The 22,767-nt window shown below is 36.3% G+C and overlaps 1 protein-coding gene and 2 long non-coding RNA genes across 8 annotated transcripts in view; 2 read left to right on the forward strand and 1 right to left on the reverse strand.

The window, feature by feature from the left end:
- Window positions 1–15,942, forward strand: part of LOC118500974 — a 52,728-nt gene extending 36,786 nt beyond the window's left edge. The window contains exons 2-3 of the long non-coding RNA XR_004903548.1: window positions 11,495–11,639; window positions 15,812–15,942. This is a non-coding gene — a long non-coding RNA (uncharacterized LOC118500974). The remainder of the gene's footprint in view (window positions 1–11,494; window positions 11,640–15,811) is intronic.
- Window positions 1–22,767, reverse strand: part of PRKG1 (protein kinase cGMP-dependent 1) — a 1,342,121-nt gene that overhangs the window by 41,133 nt on the left and 1,278,221 nt on the right. For 5 of the 6 annotated variants that reach the window (XM_036027548.1, XM_028511229.2, XM_028511228.2 and 2 more), the window contains one exon: window positions 8,573–8,669. In XM_036027548.1, the coding sequence (XP_035883441.1) occupies window positions 8,573–8,669 (97 nt within the window). Of the gene's footprint in view, window positions 1–8,572; window positions 8,670–8,770; window positions 9,380–22,767 lie in introns of those variants that run through there. The other variant, XM_036027550.1, reaches the window with a different exon arrangement.
- LOC118500973 lies at window positions 17,509–19,182 on the forward strand. The gene is made up of 2 exons (XR_004903547.1): window positions 17,509–18,709; window positions 18,997–19,182. It is a non-coding gene; the product is annotated as an uncharacterized LOC118500973 (long non-coding RNA).

Genomic DNA, 22,767 nt, shown 5'->3' on the forward strand with positions numbered 1-22,767 from the left:
TAATTATGTCTAGTCTTCCTTTTTTTTCTGTTCTCTTCTTTTTATCCTTGCGTTTCTCCCACCTTTACCTCAGTCCCTCAGCAAAAATATTGAAAAGCCCATTTGCTTTATAAATTGCCTTCAGACTTAAAATTTAGTTCTACAGCTAGTGACAAAAAATATTAGAAATGTCTATATTATTAAATTCAAATTTCTCAAAAAGTAAGTACAGCTACTTTTATAGTGGAAGTAGTTTTTAATTTTTTTCAAAGGACATTTAGCTTTCAGTTTCGAGGAAGATCAGGAAAAAATCTTTACACCTTTATTTTTCCTTATAACATGAAGTCACTTGCAAATCTAAAAACACTTGTGATTTCCCTTAATGAGAAATATGTAAATCATTCATGTTGACTCAAAAGGCTACCAACAATGACTCACTGTGTTCACTGAAAAGTGCAGTTTAAACATACCATTTCCCTTCCCCATAGGACCTGCGTTAAATAAATATTATTTCATTTTGTAGTGATTATTAAAATTGATATTTATATTGCATTACCTGAAATACACTTTAAATTATTTTCCTTAATCAAATAATCACTTATTTTTCCTACCCAAGATTTTACTTCTATGAATAATCTTATACATTTGAAAATGCTACATTAAACAGTTTTAAAACTTTCTTACACATTTCTAATTTGATGGCTTGAATATTTCATATAATTCAACTTACTCTAACAAAGCACAATTATAATCTAAAACTTCACATGGATGGAGTTGAGTATTATAAGCTGACATTTCAATTTCTTCCATTTATTGACTGCGAAGGTTTAAAATGTGTTGCATGAAAGATAGGGTCACAAATTGCAAAACTCAACTCTGAGAGGTAATCCTATTAACTCATAAAAGGATTTGCCTTCTAGCCATACTTTTGAGATGTAGGGTGTAAATAACTTCATGTTTTTTTTTAAAAAAAACTGTTACATACTGGAATAATTTTAACCAAATGGCTTACAGTCAGATCTTAATGTGATAATATATCCTATACTGAAACTTTACCCTTTCTGATATTAAAAAAAATACTTTTTCTTCCATGCTGTCTTTATAATTCAGAATTTTCACAAGAGTCTGTACAAATATAAATGTATTTCAAATGTACAATAGTCAAACCAGTTCAACACATATTAACAGGTTTTTGTGTATGGCTGGAAATGGGACTACGAGCCAAGCTATCTGGCCCACAAAAACCTCCTGATCTCATAGTTCGATGTTCAAGCTAATACTATGTGGTTCATGTCAATGGCAATGGAGAATAGTAATATGAGGAACAGAGTATGAAGTAGTAATAAATTAAATGTATATACTTGGTGAGCCACCTTGAGACATATAGAAAGATATTTTCTATATTTATGTCCAAAAAGCAAAGTCATTCTACTTAAAAGCACATGGCTATGTTCAACATTACTGACATACGCAAGGGGGCTGTTTTTCCTTCTCATGGAAGGAATCTCTCTTTGAAAGCGTTTACATAAAATTCTTAGGGATGTGGAATACATCTTGGCACAAAGTAAACTACCTTATTCAGAAGAGAAGTGATGATGTTTTCCTCTGAGAGCAGTGCCACCTAAAAATAGCCTGTCAAGTCACCTGACAGTGCATTCTTTTATCTCGTGGGTGGAAGTTTAGGGCTGAATCTGTGTTTATACGCTTTCACCCCTTGACCTAATGTCCCAAAATACCTAATACCCCCAAATACCTAATACCTTAAAGTCTGATCTCCTTTAAGAATATAATAGTTATACTCTCTCAGTCGCTATCTAATGCTATTTCTCACTGTGCCACCACACAAGTTCCACTCTGGTCAGGCCACCTGCTTTGGTGTCCTGTGATAACATGTGGCCTTTTGTGTTGTAATCCTTTCCTGGAATGGCCTTTCCCCATCTGTTTACTTAAATCCTAACCTATTCTCTCAACCCTGGCTGGAGCCCTGTGTCTTCTCAGGGCCTTCTTTATTCCACCGTCTCCAAATGCCCTCTCTCCTTTGGAATGCCAATAATGCATCTGCATAATTTAGAACTTGACATAATACTAATTAATGTCATTTGCTATTTTTCATATATGTTGATTCTATCTTCTTCCTTAGAGAAGACAGACAATCCTTGAGGGCAGGAATCATATCTGATGTTTCTATATCTGGCAAAAAACAGGGAATTTCGTAATAATTAAATTGTTGCAGAATGTGATGAGTCTATAAATTCACTTGGGTAAAAAAAATCAAATTATCACAGAAAACAGAAAGGTGAGTATGATCAAGTGCTAACTCTTGACGTGCTTTAATGCAAGTTATCATAAGCCTTGGAAAGACATGGCTAGTGACTTCTGGGTTTACGCCAATCTTTCTAGAATAACATGCAAGTTTGGAGGAGGAACTGTTAACATTTTACTTTACTGAAGGCCACTGACTCCAAGCACTTTTAATGAAAAATACTGATTTTAGCAGATAGCTAGTATATAAAATTCTTATAATTTCAAAAGGTATGTAAGAAAGAGTTCTATTTGTCAACGAGTAATTAAATTTTTACAAATATAAGTGTACAAAAGAAAAATATATTGTACTGTACCAAGATTAATGAAGGCATATCTTACATTATATTGGCATATGCCAAAGTAGAGGTTGACTTTACTGTCTGTGATTTCTGCCTAGAAACTGTCATGTGGTTAGATATTGTAGGAGTTCCATTTATTTTTTTGTGACTACACCTTTTATGCCCAATTACCATTTATTGGATTGGGTTTTCATTAGCTATTTAAATGATGTATTTTTTTAGAAATCAATACCATTTATTACAGTTAATAATTTGTGTCAGTTTTCTTTTAAGAGTAAATATAAACTGGGGGTGGCATATTTAATAATAAACCCAGTAGAGAAAAGGCTGTGTTAAATTGAGGCAAACTTTGAGTTTTCAACCAGTGCTGAGTCCTTACTCACTTTGGTTACAGAGGACACAGCCTCCAGGCAGCAGGGTCTCCCCAGGCACCCTCTTCAGTGGAAGTCACCTCGGAGCACACAGGGCAATGCTGCCCAGAGATCCCTGAGCTATTCTGTTTCACTGTCCTGTGGCTTGGCAGGAAGAAGCTCTTGAAATGTTTTCATCTTACATGGGGTTTCCCTTTGGAGTTAAGCTGTCTGCCTTTCATAATCATGAAACAAAACTGTGTTGATTGAGCAAAGGGTTTATCACCTAATTTCTTGCTTAATCATCTCTTAGGCTCTATCTTTTTTTTTCCGTTGGTTTTCATAGCCCTCTGGGCCTGCTTGCCTGTGATGGACAGTTCCAAGGAAGCTGGCAAAAATGCAATGGGCACCCAGTGGATGCCTGTATCTACAGCACACAGCCCCTGTGACACAAATGACTGAGTGTGGCATGCTTCCCGCAACCTGCATATTGCCCCCTCTGGGCAATCTGACTGTGGGAATGCAGCCCAGAAGGAATGAGAGATTTTAGAGGGCTGCGGAGAAACTGGATGTGATTCAGTAGTCTGCACTGAAAGTAGTTTCCCATTGAGAGGTTAAGAGGTGGGCTTTACAATTTACAAGAGAAATGGATAAGTAAGAGCAGATTATTTGAGGTACACAAAGGTTCAGTGTGAGGAAAATTGAAAATTGTTTCTCATCTCCATTCGTGACAGATCAGAAAGTGAGGAGCTTTAGTGGTTTGAAGACCTCAGGTTCTTTCTTACACTGGACGGATGCTTGTATTCTCAGGGCTTAGCCTAGCAATGGGAAGAAAAAGAATACAAGTATTCCATTCCCCTGTTTTTCTTTGGTGATGGCTGAAAATTGTTAATAAAGATAGCTACATTAGCATATTTTAATATTAATAATTATTATGTCAACATTGACAATACATACCGACCTATGACATGTAAGGTATCATTTTGGGGGATTTAACTCATACAGTCTTTGTAGCACTGTGCAACACATACCCTGTTGTTAGCCATATCATTTTACAGATGAGGAAACTGAGTCTCAGAAGGCATAAGTAAATGACTAAGCATACGTAGCTGGTAAGATCTGAATCCACAAAGTCTAAGTTCAGTGCTCTAGCTCTTAACTGTCACATTATACTGATTTTTTGTTCCATAGGCAATAAGAGCAGCAAAGATTCAGGGAAGGAAAAGCCTCTGAAGGTCTGACGGAAGAAAAGATGAATAACATAATCATAATATTTATACTGGGTTTATGTCTAATTTAGGTTCTTAAATTCTATAAGACTTTTTTACAACAAAGGTGTACCTGTGATAATGAAGTAACATTTGATTTCACGGTGGTGGATGTTGGTGGTGGTGATAGGAATGTATATATTTTTAGAAGCCAGATAATAGGAAAAACTCTTAGTTAAAAAATCAGGACTTCTGGGCAATAACAACAGCTCTTTCAATGGCTGCGTGTTCATAGGTCGTGTATGTGTTTTGTTCTTGGCTTTTTTCCTATGAAATGTAGATCGTGTCCCATGTTCTCCTCTCAGGACAGTTCTCCAGGCAAAATCATGTACTGGGTGTGAAAGCAATTTGAAAAGTATAGAGCAGGGTTCAAATGAAAGGCTCGATCATTTCAGTTAGGAGGAAATATCCATTTATTAAAAATTATCATTAAAATCAGTTTATTAATAAATTATCCTGCAGTGGTTTCATTTTATAATTATATCTTCCATTCTTTGTTCCTATATCTTACCCAAGTATATTGTTCTTTTATAGAGAGTAGTGAGTTGCTGGATAAATAGATTTAACATCTACTATTTAAAACAACCACTACACAGTACTGGTCAGGTTAAAAAATTTGAGTTTTGCAAATCTATTCTAAAAAGCCAGCTCCTCTCTGACAAGAGCAAAAGTAGAGTAAATTAGGAATGTGACCATAATGCAATGAGACTAATTTTTCCTTGTGATTCATAAAATCAATCTTTGTATTTTACAGTCATATCTTAGATATGAAGAGGTTTACCTAGATGTCTTTAATTAGTAAATCATATATAAAATGAAAACTGAGTTACTTTGCTGAAAATGTCATTATAAACAAAATGTGGCTTTCTGAAACATATGCTGTAAACAGGTAACACTGAGTGAATTAGAAATTCTATTCAAAATAAAAAAACATGGGCAGAAAATATGGTACATGCCAGAAAACAGAAAAGAAAGCAGTAATAATGACTTCAAAGGTAATGGTTATAAACAGGATGTATCTGATATTAAGCTAGTTAAAATCAGTTATGCTAAATGTATTACGAAATAGACTAAATAGCTTAAAAGCAGAATTTCCATTTATATAATGTTTACTTTAAGTTTCTGATCTCATCATTGAACAAATCCTTAAGTTTGTACCAGAATTATGTTCACATCTCTAGAAATTGGCAATAAACTATTTAGCAATACTCCTGGATGAAAAATACTCTTGCATCTAAATTCACTTACATTGACCTAAATGTAAAACTTAAGAAATGCTAAGAAGTCTTTGAGGGATATCTCGTTATGCAACATAGCACGAACATAGCTGTATGTTAAATGATGAAAACGATGATAAAACTATACTCCTTAGCTCTAACAGAATGTGGGGTTCAAAAATTCAAATTCTTAATTCTTCATACTCATTTCAAGAGTTTATCATCTTATAATCCACTCCTGGAAAACATTTATTTAAAATACTATTATAAAACTAAAGTAGAACTTCTGGTGTTTTTTGCAGAACCATTTATGTCGACAACATTACTGCTGAACTAAGGACTGGCAGGTTCAAGGTATCAGTATTACATACTTGGTATTAACATGCTCAGTGCTGCATACACATATGTGAAAGGAATCCATGTGAATGTCCTATGGCTTAAAATAGCACTCTGCAATATTGATAAAATTACACTGCATGAATTGAAAAATTCTCTAGTCACAACAGAAGTAGGCTGTGCCCAGACCCTCTCCCTAACTGGCAACAGTGTGGGCACACTGGTGGTGAACATAGGCCACCACTGTCGTTGTGGTGACTCACTATGTGCTATGACAACCATATGTGTAATGACAGCCAAGGTGTTGAGGCCAGACTCCCAATTCTGGAATCATTGAATGTATGTAAAAATTAACAACCACAAAGGACTTTTGTTTATACCCAGTAATTATCAGGCAGTTATTAAGTGGTAAGAACTGGGAGCATTGGATTCTAGGGGAATAGTGATCAGTTAAATGGCTGGTCCACACTGAATAGTGAGGAAAATGTGGGTATTCTGATTATCCCATGGTGAGTTTGGGGAAATGCAAGATTTCACAAGAAAACCTCACCTCAGAGGTTAAGGACATGTCTCTCTTCCTCTAATGTACCTAATGATCCACTATGGATTTATTACCCATCAATGTATCTAAAGTTTTTGCAGACTGGGCTATACCTTTAACATATATTCATTCTTGAGGTCATGGTTTACATAAGTCTATAAACGTCTCTGTAAAAGTAAAATATAATATCCAAGAGAGGAAACTTAGACTGAACTACCTTTGACTATCTCTCCTGGGATGTAGATTATGCATAGATATGTATATACTCAAACACGCAACCACAAAACACATACACACACATATATTTTCTATTTCAGCTGTATTACTTTTTGAATGTGTACATTGAACCACCCCTAATTCTGTCAGTAGTTGCTTATGCCTCCTCATAAACTTTTAAGGAAATTTTCTAAAATTTTTACATTATCAGCTTGGCATTTAATTTTTCTGCTTGAAGTGGTCTTAGAATCTGTGAGCAATTATCAATATTTCAAAAATCCTAAGAAAATTCCTCTGCTGTATTTCATAAAATGTCTCACTGGTAACATGAAGGTTCTCAACTTGAAGTTCTCGGACCTCTAAGAGTCCACAAAGTTGTAATGTTGATTTTTTTTTGTCACCTAAAACAGCAATTTCATTGTCCATAGAGCTTAAAAAATATTTAGGAAACTAAAATAGTCCCAAAGTCAGTCTCTAAGCAATTCTGTCTTTTCCACTGCTTCATTCAGAGCGGGGTTTAGAAACACACCTACGTCAATAAACACACCAGACAATACATGCTTCAGGGCAAAGAGCTCTTCTCTTGTCCTGTTCATACATACCAACATCCCTCATCCCACCCCACCCTGTGCAAAGCTATTTACGTATAAAACTGTTAATAAATCTTCATCCACTATATGAACAGTTACCACAAAATTAATTTTTTTTCAGAAATAAATCTAAGACTACATTAATCGGCAGGACTCAGAAAAAGCAGGAGGTTCTTCTAGGCCTTTACTTGATTTTTACTTCTTTAACTAAAAATGCTTCGATCCTCAGAGGCACACGGTGAAGTCAGAGGTCACGTCAGATGTAGTACTCCTGTAATACTTCCAACCAGTGTTAAGGGACATGGAATGCAAACTCTGTTGAAACACATTACGGCTCTAACCCTTCTTGTGTAATATTTAAGTAAATAACATCTTTTTCAAACCTGTCAAAGTCAGAAGTCCCAATTGCTATTCAAATGCACAAATATCAAAAATAGCACCGGGTCAAATATACTCTTATGGAAGGGGATTTCTCTGGCCCCCAGGTGGCAACAGTAACTGTTTACTCCAGTGCACATGGTCTCGGGGAGTTCCTGACACACTGTACTGGTGTCTGATATCAGGCTCCTCCACTTTCAGGCAGAGAAGTGGAAATGAATCTCAGCACTCGAATAGGGCTTGTTTCACACTGTGCTGCAATGCAGCCATACAGTCAGTAGAATACATTTTTTCCCCAAATTTTTGTTGCAGTATGTATGTCACTTTTTAAATTTATATTTTAAATAAAAGCATGACAGAACATGCTTTTGTCTTATATTACATGTATGCAATGTGTTTAATGTATAGACTTGTAGCAAAATCCCTTTTTCATTATCTTCACGAAAACAGCTGTATGTGTGTAAAATACATAATATAAAATATTAAAACCATAGTATCTAATATGGTTAAGTATTAGGCACATTTATTTAATTATAGTGCCTAATACAGGCACTATAAACTAAATAGGTGCTTGTAACTACAGCATCACAGAATTACTACTGTACCACCATTTTCTTAATTTTTAAAAAAGTAGTAGTAAGGATCATTAATTGTAGATATATCATTATATGTATTATCTCATTTCTCTTTTTATGTATTTAAATTTATATTTTAACTATTGTGAGTATAGACAGGGCACATAATTAAATCAGTGAGCACTGTTTAGACCTGTGGAAGCAAATAAAGATCATAAAGTATGAGCTGGGTAAAAAGCACTTTGTGACCCCTCATTCAGCATATGTGTTTGTCTTTCATTGACTATTGGGTAGTTTTCTAAAATGTCAATTAGTATTTATTTTATTTTTAATTTATCGACTACATAATATAGCCTACTTTGCAAACTCCGAAATGTTGATATGAAATTATTTGGCACCAGTTTAGGAACAACACTAGTTACAGATGAGAGAGAAGAAAAGGGAGAAATCTTATTATGGCAGAAAAAGTTAAAAAGGAAGAGAGAGGCTTTCAAAAGCGTTCAAAGAACAATCACCTACCAGTTCTACTCGTCCGAAACCTCCGACTCCAAGGGTGTCAATGATGTTGAAATCAGACAGCTTCAGGTTGGCGAAGAAAGCAGCTTCAGCTTCGTATCTGGATTTTTTGATGCGAAAAAACGGAAATTTCTTAGAGGTGCAAACACGAGTACCACGGACAACTGTACTGGAATGACATGACTGTGGAACAGGCTTTACCTGCTTAAATTCCATCTTGCTTTTACAGTCTGTGTTTTCTCACACTCATAGTTTTTTGGTCCCAGTTGTGCAGAAAAACATAGATTTGCACTTGTTTTTCAAAGGAGAAAAATACAAAGTAGCCACTGCATGCCAGTCATGTGACTGATAAATCCAGTTAGCAAATCAAAGTTACATCTTGGTATTTTTCTACGCGTCTTCTTGTGAGCACGGATTGTCTGAGTTGTTCTTTTTTGATTTGGTTTTGGATTTTTTGGTTTTGCTTGGTTTTGTTTTTGCTGTTCAGATTTTGGATGGCAGTTTCTCATTAGTTTTCCTTATCCACAGGCTGGCAGTGGCTTCTATAAATATTTGCTAAAAGCAGCAAGATCATTGAGGTCTCTGAAGTGAGGTCACAGCCAGGTTTTATAAAAACAGATCCGAAAAGCTGAGGACTGATGTGCAAATATCTGAAATGGATGGTTTTGCAAGCATATTCACATTCCTAAAAAGTGTCTTCGCATCACTTATGTTTACCCACTGACTCTCAGCTAGTAATCCCAGGATCTCTAGGTTTGCGAGTTTCTTATAGAAGTGGTGTGGGAGCATGGCCTGGGCTCTGAAAGTCGAACTATGCACGCATGCAAATCTGACACATGCAAGTGGCCAAAATAAGCTTCTCACGATGAGACAAGTGAATATGAGCTGCTTAAAATATCTCCTTGTTAAAGGCCCTACTATTTTTAGAAAGGGCAGGAAGGCATAAAGATGAAGATGATCCTCCCACTCACTAAAGTCAGGTCAGGGAGTAATTCAGCTGTCTCAAAAATAAAGTATTTGAATTGCTATGTGTAACCCATGACCTTTGGCCAGGCGGTACCTGATTCAGTATGATGCTATAGATAGACACGATGAACACACTAGAGACAATGACACTAACACAGCTTGTTTATATCAATTTGCAGATAGAATCATCTTCAGCCTTGTCTGGAGTTGAGCTGTATAGCTTTTCAGCTATTCCGTTATAACCAAACACAAATTTAGAGTCTCTACTCAGGAGATAGCTGAAACAGCTTTCTGGGTGAACTTTCTGACATTTCTAGTTTACAACCACAGTTCTAGTTTTTAACAAGTCAATTCTTAACAGATTCATGAGAAGGTAAAAACAGCATTGTTTTTCCTTATTGGAGAATTATGTGATATTAACTCCCTCTAATGAACCTTTATAAACAAGGCTACTGGTCAATCCTAATGGTATTTGGAGACTTCTCTCAATAACTATACAACCAAGAGATCAACATAGTAAATTCAGGAGATGGTTTACTAGAATGGAACATAGGCAGCAAATGTGCATTTCTCGCATTCCAACGGCATCACTACTTTTGGAAAATTAAAACTCCATCCCATTTAAAGGGCCAGCAGCAGAGTTTGTTCAAACAGGTGCTTTAAAAGGATATCTGTTAGGATTAGAACCCATGACAGTTTGTACACAATCAAGCATTTGTTGATGGTCTAGAAAATCCAATTATTAATGAGATAATTTTTAAATAATATCCTATGCTTTTGCTGGGCTTAGAATCTCAGATATTAAGAGGATAAACTCTTCCCAGCTACTTGGATACCATTTTATGTATATAGTATGATGTTATTACTTAAATCTCCTGAAGACACCTCAAAATCCTTACATTTGGGCTCTGTGAAAACAGGCTGGAAAGATCTCTAATGAAGTGTTCTTCACCCTTTTGTTGCACATCAGAGCTACCTGAGCATCTTTTAGAAACCACTTCATTTGGGTCTGCCCACAGACCGAGTTTATCAGAAGTCTCTGGAAGCAGTATGCCTGTATTTTCTTAAAGCTCATCAGGTGACTCTGATGCACAGTAAGGGTTGAGAACCATAGTTTTAACCAACTGAAAAGCCTAAGGAGGTTCCAGCAACCACAGAAGAATTTTAGGGTTGATAAAATGGTCCAGGAAAAACATTAGCTGTTCAATGAGTCTGGGGGTGATGCATTCATGCCAAGAGTGTTGAGGAAAACTCTTTTAACTTGATCTTGGCTCCTGACCTTCTAGATCTAGTGCCATAGGAATAAACAATAGTTCTAGAAAGGCTAAAACAGCTATAAATAAGAAGAAAGATTGCTTAAAAAGACAGCTATAGAATGCAAAAGTTATAAGGAGCCTACTTTGTGTTCACATTTTACAGCAAAATCTTCCTGACTTTGTTTATATTCACTATCTGATTATTGATCATATTTTTAAACAATGGGATGAACATAGGAAATCTCCTGTTGAATAGTAGACATTTTCTTGGCAGCCATAAAATCCCCTTAAATAAAAATAAAATCAAATAAAATCCCCTTAAATACATACTGCCCCCTACATTGGAAGCACCAATTATAGCTACATAAAATTTTCGTATGTTTTAATGAAAAGAGATTGAAAACATTGCAATCATACTTCACTAATCTTTGTTAATTACTTTGCTAATATGACTAGGTGAATTTTTAAAATACTACTTATTTGGGAGATTTTCCCTAGTGACTGATGAGATACAATTTGAAGGGGCTTTGGGAAAATTGTGGTCTCGATCCTGTATTCTGTTCCTGTTTGCTTCAGGTCCTGATTCTTGGGGAAGCCAAACAACATAAGAAAACTGTCAGAGCAGTTTCTCTCTTCCAATCGAAGAGATGTTGTTAGTTGTTGAATAGTTGTTTTTTTTTTTTCTCATTTAAATTCTCTTTAGGGACAAGAGTCCCATCTTCATCACAAACGCTCTGTACACTTCTCCTTTCTGAATCAATGACTTAAAAACAAAACAAAACATGGAACTCACCACTTGAAGGGACCTTTGTAGAAAAGCTGAATTATGGACAACTTAGTTTCACCAGGTATGTAACCACTTTTGATCATAACTTGGAAGGATATTTTCATTTTCTTTTAACTCATAATTAATGTAGATAATTTGAATTTATTAGTGATGTTCTACTTTCATTAGAGTTGATAAAAGTTTGAATGGGAAGGAGACTTAATAAGTTGGTTAAGTAAGTAGCCATTGTTATTAAACAAACTTTTTTTGCCCGAGTGAAGTGAATGTGGAACCCAAATTCCTAATTTACTGCTGTGGGGTAGATACCAGGTCCAAGGAATTAGGCCAGGCTTCATGCAATTCTAAAATCCATCTGTGCAAGTTTTTACGAAAGGGGCTATTGCCAAGTGCTAAGGAAAACGCCTCAGTAAGAAATATAGTTACTGTTGTTTGTTTGCTTAAAATCTAGCAAGGAGTATAAAGTATATTTTCTAATGATCCTTAACTTAGTTTGAGATGCTGGTTTGTTAATATTTTGTTTGTTCGTTTGTTTGTTTGTTTATTTTGCATGGGGCGAAAGGTAGGGATCCTCTTCCCAGAAAAGTACAAATATTGACCCTGTCTGCATATGACATCAGAGAGTTTACAAACTTACAAAAAAGTTGATAACGCAAAAAAACAGATATACAACAAAAGAATAAGTATACTGGGTACAGGAGAGAGAGATAACGTGTTGTTTCTCAAACATGTCTGGCCAGGAGATTGCGCTGGGGCTGTGATTATCAGAATCCGCAGGCGATTGCTAAAACAAACAGGGTGCTCTTTAGTCAGAGAGACACTGAGCATTTTCTTTGAAGGACTGCTGAAGAGGAACAAAGTTGCCTAGAATTTCACCTCCTCTTTGTAGTTCTGCCTGTACACCAAAGGAGGTCCCAAAAGCAATGACAATAAAAACTTGCAGGTGTCAAGATGTGACACCAAGACATACATACCTAGTGTAGTAACAGAAAAACAGTACTGGAACAAGCTCCACCTCTCCCTAAAACTACTATCTGTACAGTATTATCTTTACTTTCTTTAGGAAATAGACAAGCACCATTAGTTTTTTTCTACATCTTCCAATATTGCTAGCTTCCACAAAGCCAAGGAGTAAGAATCAGGAGTTCTTTATTATTCACCTCAATTGTTGTTCCATTATTGCCATGTACCTGGGAATTGACTTTGCCATCATTCCTGAACAACAGAACTGGGTTCCATGCCTCATGACTGACCATCATTATAAGGAGGGGAACATCTTTCCCTACTTGTATATTGGAAACCAAATATAATTCGGCCCAGTCCAAAATGTATGGAGCTTAAAATTTTATCTTTTCCTTGATATTATAAGAACAGAAATCACTCAGCATTATTTTACAAAGCAGACAATATCGTGCACCTTTTTAAAGTAAGGGCCAATGATCCAAAGAAATATAATTCCAGATGGGTTACAAAAGCCAGTAATTAGGAGCCAATAGAACAAAAGGCAAATGTGGTCCTGTTTCCTTTAATCCTGCTCATCTACAAGCCAAATTAACTTCAGAAGTCTACTCTAAGGGTCTGCAAGGAAATCCAAACAAATTAATTAGCATCTCCTAATCTACATACAAATCAGTTACCAAGGCTTTGCCTGGGCTCATCTGCCCTGGGGTGTATTTTCATGTCCTGCTGAGTTTAGTTTTGTCAGTTCTTGGGGAAATCTACAAAAATAAAATGTTTCAGTAAACACCTATGGCTTCTCATCTATTACTAAGTTCCTTATTCTATTGCTATAGCAGGTAAGATGAGATTCTATTAGACAACGTCGCTTCTAAATTTTAAATAATACAAGGGAGCGTCATAGCATACAGACAAAAGCTCATGACTTGTGGTCTGGCTCTTGTCAATGACTTTGTACTTCCATGCATTGCATTCTTCAACATTCTGGCCTTTGTAGAAATACCAACAAACATACACTTAAGTAAATTAAGTGTATAAGGTTTAAACAGACTACTAGTTTACTTAAATGTTCACATAAATGCCTTGAAATTCTTTTTCACTTTTTGTTATCAAAGAGCACTGCAACCTGTAAACAAACATCTAGAACAGCAGTGCCCAACGTTTTGGGCACTGGGGACCAGTTTTGAGGAAGACAATTTTTTCCATGGACACAGCAGCAGGGTACAGGAATGGCTTTATAGCCTGCTGCCAGGTGAAGGTTAATTGTCACTTGCCACTCACTGATAGAGTTTTGATATGAGTCTGCAAGCAATTGATTTATTAAGGTCTCTGTTCAGTCAAGCCTCGCTGCTAATGATCATCTGTATTTGCAGCCGCTCTCCAGCACTAGCATCACTGCTTCACCTCCATCTCAGATGATCAGGCATTAGATTCTCATGAGGAGCATGCAACCTAGGTCCCTTACATGCATAGTTCACAGTAGGGTTCACACTCCCATGAGAATCTGATCTGGCAGGAGGTGGAGCTCAGGCAATAATTCGAGTGAAGGGGAGCAGCTGTAAATACTGATGAAACTTCGCTCGCTCACCCACTGCCCACCTCCTGTTCTGTGCCACAGACCAGTACTGGGCCATGGCCTGGGGGTTGGGGGCCCCTGATCTACAGAAATAGTTAAAGGGGGATAAGAAATCACACCAGAAACTAATAAATATTGTGTGTCAACTATAATTGAAAAAAAAATTAAAACTAAAAAGTAAGTAAGAACTTTAAGAAAGTGAGCCTTCAATACTAAACACATGGTCTATGATACATGCAAGATATAATGCTGGCCAACTATTGAATAAGAACTTAATGTGGGACCAAGAATTTTATGCAATAAGAATTCCTGATCTAATAGAGTTTGGTGCATTGAGTAATTTGTAGATCTGGTAAAGGAAATATAAAATCCAGCGAGAAAAGTAACTGCAGACAAAGAGAGTAGGATTGGGAATTGGACCAGCAATACTTATTTGCATAGTTAGCGAAGATGTGATTTGGGCTTAAACTACAGGGACTATTGTGGGAGGCCGCTCTGCATGGCGTGCGCCCAGCTCCCCACACCATGCAGATATTATCTGCCAGCTCCTGGGAGATAAACAGGACCCACACCCACAGATAGGTTTTCCCATGGGGAATCAGGCCTGCAATGTACCTAGGCCGCTATGAGTCTTGCTTTTTGCTAAAACTCCCTAACCCTGAATTGAGGACATTTAATGCAAAGCAACTTCCTAAAAACCATGCTAAACCTTCCAAGGATGAGTGTAACTGGTTCAACTACTTTTGCCTTTTCATTTGCAAATATCCCTCTTCAGCATCCTCTCCTTTGTTTTCTGTACAAGATAACCCACCTAAAGAGAGCCTGTGCATAGTTAATGATTATCTTCTTGTAATGTGCCCAGTAAGACAATAAAAGCTCATTGGAGCAAGGGCCAAGGCTTTTGCTCCCTTTGAGAGAAAAGCCATGCCAGTCCCTTGTCCTCCACAGGACTTGGTAGTCTGTGTTAATTTGTCTCATATTTCATCCATAATGACGTGGACCCCAGGAGCTGGGGTCCTCATCAACTATTGCCTCATTTTGCTACTTTAGCATGAGTGTGTGTGTGTGTGTGTGTGTGTATGTCTGCAAATAGTAGGTACATGTCCTAGTCCCCTGATTCTGCAATGTCTGGAGTTAATTAAACTTAGTCTCTGTGAAAAAAAATGGATAGTCCTTCTGAATATATAATTAAGCCATCAATCTTCTTTTATTAATTTAATTGCTTTTTTAAAAGTTTCATTGATACATAAACTTTAAAAATGGAATCTTTTGACTTCACTGGAAAACAGTGAATATTTTATAGTTTAAAGTTTGCAATAAAGAGTTATCTCTTATTGAAAGAATCATGGTTTAACAAAAGTCCCCATTACTATAAGGTTTAAAACAATGCCTTTAAATATAAGCAACCCTATTCCTAAAATTCTCAACAAAAAGAGATCATTTATATGTAAAGCATATAGGTGAAGTCACTAGTATAGTCACTATTCTTTAGTAGTGGTAAACTTGAAGAAATAAATTTTGAAAGTAACTTAATGAATATAAAGTACTTTATTATGTCAATTTTCTCCAGAAAGTTTAATCTGCTCCTCAGGGAATTTGAGATAACATTAGTTTGCAATCTCTGTTTCCAAAACCATGGTTTTCAGAAACACAGACTTTTTCTTGACTACTCTAGTCATGAAATAGTTCTGCTTGTTTTTCAGATACATTCCCTTGAGGAGATACAGCCAACAGAAATACACAGGAAAATTGCATTTCTCATATCTGCTGCAGCATAGGAATGATAGTAATGAAAATATTCTGCATTTAGAAAACACCTTTATTCCAAGGACTCTAAAATTGCTCTCATTTAATTTATTTTCCATGATTCTCTGTGATTATGGGATAACAAATATATTTACTTCTATTTTGCAACTGAGTAGGCCAATTGCTAATAAGTGATTAATTTCAGTAATTAAATACCAGAAGAATTAGAACTAGAAACCTTGGACATGTTTCACTTTGTAGCATATTTACACCTATTACAAAATATTCAATTTCTTTTAAATGAAGATAGTAGAGAGTCACAAAACTTTAGATGTGCTTTTATCTCAAAGTACTAAGATATTAACATAGTTTAAAATCTAGATGAAAACCATCAGGAGCTAATTTACTTTCAACCTTTACATCATTGAAAAGAAAATAACTAATTGTAGATAATGAGTGAACTAGCCAGTCATAAAATCTTAGGCATAAGTGTCTGGTGATTTTGACTTGTGATATCTTTTACTATCTGATTCTATCTTTGCAGTTTTTAATACTATGCCATTATATTGAGGAGGAGGCAAAAGTAAAAATTATGAAATACATTTGAGAAATATACTATTTTATTACACATCTCAGTCAGGAATGTGACTTCTGTAGCTACACACTTGCCTCTGAGGCGGCACGTGCATGTGTATGCTCCAGGGAAATAAAAGACCTCAAATAAAAGTACATGGTACACAGGCAAAATGGAACACTTCTTAGCCACAGAAAAGCTGAAATGCTGCCATTTGCCACAACATGATGGACCTTGAGAATATCATGCTAAGTGAAATAAGTCAGATGGAAAAGAACAAGAACTGTATGATTTCATTCATACCTGGGATATAAAACAGAAAGCAACAAATGAACAAACAAAACAAACAAACTCATAGGCACTGATGACAACATGAAGGTTACCAGAGGGGAACGGGGTGGAGTGAGGATAAAGAGATTAGAGAGGAATGAATACATGGTAACAGAGGGAGGACTAGCCTTCGGGTAGTGAGCACATAACGCAATACACAGATGATGTATTATAAAACTGTACACTTGAAACTTGTGTAATCTGATCAACCTCACCCCAATACATTTACTAAACAGAAGAAAAGTGGGCAATTGTATGCTTCCCCCAACATACAATGATGCTCAAAAGAGATTTTTTAAAAAATTCCAACTTCAGAGCAGCATTTGTAAAAGACAGGTGAGCACGTGCTACTCACTGTTAGCTTAAGTGTGTTGTCCAATATGCCTTTTTAGTTATTCAGTTTTTAAACAGTTTCCTCATAGTTTGAATTTTTTCCTTTTCTGAAATAAAGGCTTAACGAAACACATATTGCCATGAAAATAAAACTGGCAAGAAAGGAATTAGATTGTTTTCTCTACTGCTGCTTGTTACATTAACAGAATCACTGGACCATGCTAGAAAGCTTATTAAATTATTCCGCAATTATTATTTTTCCTTCAGAGAATATAGATAATGGCAAATATGTATATAAACAAAAAAAGCTAAAAAGTTCTCAACCATATTTATGCCAGAATGGACATTTCCATCATATAAACAAATGGCCATGAGAGGCTGGTGGTCTGAGAAAGTCTCTCTCATCTCAGTGCAAAGTCATTTCCTTCTTCTTCCTCCCCTGCATCTCAGCATCTCAATCTGAGTCTTTTGTTTGTGGTGGTAAACTAGGGCAGTCCAGCCTGGCACAGCATAGCTTCCCAGGACCAGAATGGTGAGGTTGGAAGGGAAAAAAGGTTGGTGAAAATGACCCCTCCTTCTGACGTCACCGCTGCTCTATTTCAGGCCTGCGGGGTGCATCCCCTCTGCCTTGTCTACTTTCTCAGGCCACTCCAGAGAAAACACTCACTACTCAGAGCTCTCATTTCATTTCCACAAGGACAAGGTTTGCCGCGGCCTCCATTTCTAAGGAAGGGATGGGCAGACACAGTCTGAGTGTTCCCCTCAAATATAAAAATCTCTTTTCTACCCAAAGACAAAGAAGTGTTTTCCTTTTTATAGGTCATTTGTTATATGAGGGCTAAAATATTGAAAGAAATAAAGGAAAGTTTAATTTTAATTAAACCTTCAAGTCAGTTTTCATTGTAATCTTAATTAAAGGGATCAGCTAGAAGCTTGAACCAAAGGATCAGGCAGGGCTCAAATGAACACTAGGGGTCAGCTTTTATTCTGGGGCTAAGAACCTTTCCTAGGCATTCATTCCCACTGCGTGTCTCTCCTTCATCTCTGAAGGATCTGCATGAAGTTCCCGAAGGCTTGGTCACCATGGGCCAGGGAATGAAAAGACAAAGTACAGTGTGTGATGGAAGGAAAATGAGAAAACTATAAGCCACCCTCGCAGGCCAACAGAAATATAATAAAGAAAGTGATCAGGGAATTGGCCCAGAACCAACCCGAGCAAGACATTCAGTTTTCTGTAAAATGAAGGGTTTGTACTAGACATGTCTATAAAGCTCAGTCACAGCTGCATCATTTTGGGATTCCAAGTGTCCTAAGTGATACAGATTTTGCAGAAAGCCCTGGTACCCACAGTTTATCTTTTCCCTACTTTGTGGTCCTTTTCTCCACCCTATCCTCCAATACGTGACTTCTAAAACTCTTATGTCAGGAAATGCTACCAGAGGTTATCATTTAAGAGGGTATGCAAAGGAGGCAGGCAGGAGACCCCAATTCATGGGCTAAGATAGCAGTTGGAGAAGGTGCATCTTCTTGTCTGAAATGGAACTGCAGATGCAGTTCACCTCAGGTTGCAACAGACCGGAGGCTCCTGCTCATACAGGGCTCATATCAGAATTATGGGGTGAGTTAAAAACAGACCTGATAAAACCTTCAGTTTGGGGACCAGGCATCGGTATTTCAAAATTAGATTCATAGATAAGTCTATACAGCTACAAATTACCAGGGTTAAGGATCATATGTAAGTTTTAAAGAACTATTAGTGTTAATCTGATATATATGTGACAGGCACTGATTAACAGTGTGTATCACAGAGAAATGTGTCCCAGGTTTGAAACAATTATTCTTAAATTATCTTTAAGAATACCATTCAACCTTAAAATGGAAAAAGCCTGTATACCTTTTTCTTAGCAGAGAAAATATGAAGCAGCAAAGAAGAAACTGAAGCAAAAACATGGCTATCAGATCAGAAGTTATTTAGCCATAGTGATGGTGCATTCATCAAATGAACTGGGTCTCCAAGAAAACACCACACATTGTTACCAGTTCACTGCCATCTGGATGCAAAATCCGGCACCGTTTCCTGCTGAAGCCCAGGTAGCTGAACAATAAAATAGTCCATACGGTGTGGGGTTTGCTCTTTTAAACTGATGTCCATATTTTATTTTGGATTTCCTAAATTTTTACCTAATGTCCGATTTCTGTTCCAGGATCCCATTCTGGTTGCCACATTACATGTAGTGGCCGTGTCTTCTTCAGTTCCCTTTGGCTGTGAAAGGTTCCCAGACTTTTCTTGTTTATGATGACCCAGGCAGATTTGAGGAGTACTGGTCAGGTATTTTATAGAATGTCCCTCAGTTGGGGTTTATCTGATGTTTTTCTCATAATCTGCCTAGGGTTATGATGTTTGGGGGAGGGAGATCACAGAGGTGAAGTGCTGTGTTCTGTGCTATCACATCAAGGACACTACTGCTATGACTTATCACTGATGATGTAGAGCTTGATCATCTGGCTGAGACAGTAACTATAGTTACACACAGCAGAGAGTTAACACAGCAGATACTTTATTGGCACATAAAGTATGCCAATAAATATAAAACCAACAAATGTAAAATAAGCCATATTAAACGTGGTTTTAGCAATCTCACTGCAAGCCCAGGGGAGATGACTATTTAAAAGTCCAGGGTTACATATTGATTTGTAAACAGATCATTAAGCCACCCAACATTTCAGGTTTAGTAAACAGTGTGGAGGCTAAAATAACATGAATTGCTGGCAATCTATATAAAAGATTCTTAGAAAAGGTTTTGTGTTACTTTCAACTGTTTGATTAAATATGTTAATTTTATTATTTCAAAAAATAAATAAAATATTGCCTTTTCCAAACTTTTCTACCTTAGAATATGTCCCTCTCAAGATCCGATAACTTTACAAAGGCATCACTCATTTCCACACTGCTAAGGTTTTTCCACAATAATTGAAAAGGGTGACAATAAAACATACTATTTAGGATGTTCACATTGGCTACAATCTTAGAACCTGGTGTTCCCCCATTCGTTTTTACACCAGTCACTGGAGTGGTCAGGTCACGGTGATGAGGGAACCACTCAGTAGTAACCTCAAACTGTGGCTTCTTTTTTTCTTATGAGTGTACAAAATTATTGCAATAATTGTTTCCCCTAGTACATGCTTTGCTTGTCCAGTAAGTTTAGAATTAATTTATAATCAAATTTTACTGTAGCTTTGTCATTGCTTTAAATAAATATTGTATAACATTTAAACTGAATTTCATTTCTGGGTTAGCACATATTGGTAATTTTTCTGTGCTTTTAACAGTGGTTTTTAAAAAGAATTCCTGACTAACAAATTGTACACCTGAGTAATTTTGTTAGCATGCTAAGTGAATTCTTCCAATAGTAAGTTACACGTACTCTTTTTTGTGTACATAAAATTAAAATGATGAATTTGATTTACTTTACACTTCATAAAGATCCTAGCTCTACACTTGTACGTATCTTATTGAATAGCATTAAGTCATTTTCTTCTTTTTATAATTAGTAAATAATCGAGTTAAATGAAAGTTGGGAGGGGCATTCAGACCTATTATGATTACTCTTTATACTCCATAACAGCCACAGAATATTTTTCCCATATTTCTTTGCCTTTTCCTCACAGATTTTCCAAGGGTACAGTTGACCTTTTGGCTACTTCCTATTCTCCATTCTCTTTTTGTGACCTCCTTTTTATCATCCAAGTTATCAAATTTGCTCTCAGGAGTTAACGACTACTAAGTTTGTATAGCCTTGGTGGATCTTATTTGGTTTTTAAAGACCTTTTGACAATAGAACAAGCTCTGTTTGAGATGAGAGCATTACCTTCACTCTTTGCCTCTCTTTACCAGGTTTAACAATGTGGTTGTCAAACATCCACTTAAAGCTTTCAGAGGACAGTATCTGACTGGACTCTCAGTCTGATTTACCATTGCGTCACTTCGCAGACATAACAGAACTGCAGATAAAAGATGGAAAACCTTTCTTCTGCCCCTTCAAGGCAGAAAATTGCTGAACTGCAGGTGCGAGCCTTAGAAACTTGTACTGCGTATTGGCACCTGTGTACAGGTGTTCAGTGGAAAAAAACTAGAAGGAAATCGGGGGACTCAGAGTGTGAGACAGCAGAGAGGGTGGTATCTTCTTCCCAGTAGAAATCTGAAGGAGTCATATAGTTTCTTCAGTACTTGTGATATTTGAACAGGCACAGGAAAAATGGATAGAACATAAACCTCAAAGTGAATATATAAGGTATATAACTAATGAGGCAAACAATTTAGAATTAACAAAATCTATTTTTTAGCAGAATTACTCTATTTATACTGAACTACAAACAATATTTCAGTAGAAATGAAGTTATACTATAGCAATATTTATACAAAGATACCACTTAAGAAACCTAATACAAAACAGATAATTGATAGATTGGAAGGAAGGAAGGAAGGAAGGAAGGAAGGAAGGAAGGAAGGAAGAAAGGAAGGAAGGAAGAAAGAAAGAAAGAAAAGAGAGGGAGGGAGGGAGGAAGTCTGTGGAGTTATTATTTTTAAAAAGCAATACATTGATATTCTTGCACTAACCCACTGCTATATTGATAACTATTTCAGAAACAAGATTCCTGCAGGCCTTTCTTGCCCACATTTGGAGAATCAAAGCTCCATGAGATAACTCTGATGCAGCTGAGTTATTTGATTTGCAGTTACTTTTCTCAATTTCTAAATTGTGTTCCAGCCTATACATAGCCAGGATAAGACTGAACTCTTGTAAGAGACAAGATTTGAAATAGTTCTATAAATATGATTGTTAATTTCTAGGGTGTTACTTGTTAATTGAAAAGGAAAGTTTAAAAAAATGAACAGTGATAAGAATTACATTGTATTGCTGTTTTAGGTTTTAGGCTGCTAACATCACAATTCTAGGTCTCACCATGTTTGTCTAGGAAATGTTTATAAAAGGGAAGTAGAATTCTATTACAATCTGTCTATTCTTAAATACAGTAATTTAGAGTATTACTAAATAGTTTGTTTAGAAAGATCCTTTCTTAGGTGACAAAACAAGTAAGATTTGTTATCTAATAAAACAATGGATTAAAAATCTACTGACAAGCAAAAAAACTATAGCCATTAATTTAAGTTTTATGGAAGGAAAGTAAGCTGAGCAGGATATGTTCTGATGCAGGATCTTCCAAACACATGGGTAAGAATGACTATTTCTTTAATAGTAACAACACAATTATCTAGCACCACAATGAACGGGTGTTCTGTGAAGCAGCACACCATACCGATTGTTGAAGCTTATCCCTTCTAATTACCACATAGAGTTCTCTGACCCCATTAAAATATACCAGTAAGGGAATCAATATTTCTATAATGGATTATCTTCTTTCAAACCATTTAAAGCATAGTGTTTTCAACATGGTAAAGCATTCAGAGACTAATCCAAGATTATCCTTTTGAAAAATCAATTTACTGTGTTGTTACCTCTCTTTAAGTTCATCACAATAAAAATGCTACAGTATAATATTTGCTTTCAGTTGCCCAGTTTTTAAATATTCTCTTGATAGAGTCAAGGAGTCTGTCTGTCTTACCTCCCACTTCTGACGCAGATACACTTATTTTCTGTGATCTATAAAGCCAGA

The sequence above is a fragment of the Phyllostomus discolor genome, chromosome 5 (assembly GCF_004126475.2).
Source record: "Phyllostomus discolor isolate MPI-MPIP mPhyDis1 chromosome 5, mPhyDis1.pri.v3, whole genome shotgun sequence".
In the NCBI taxonomy this organism is placed as follows: domain Eukaryota; kingdom Metazoa; phylum Chordata; class Mammalia; order Chiroptera; family Phyllostomidae; genus Phyllostomus; species Phyllostomus discolor.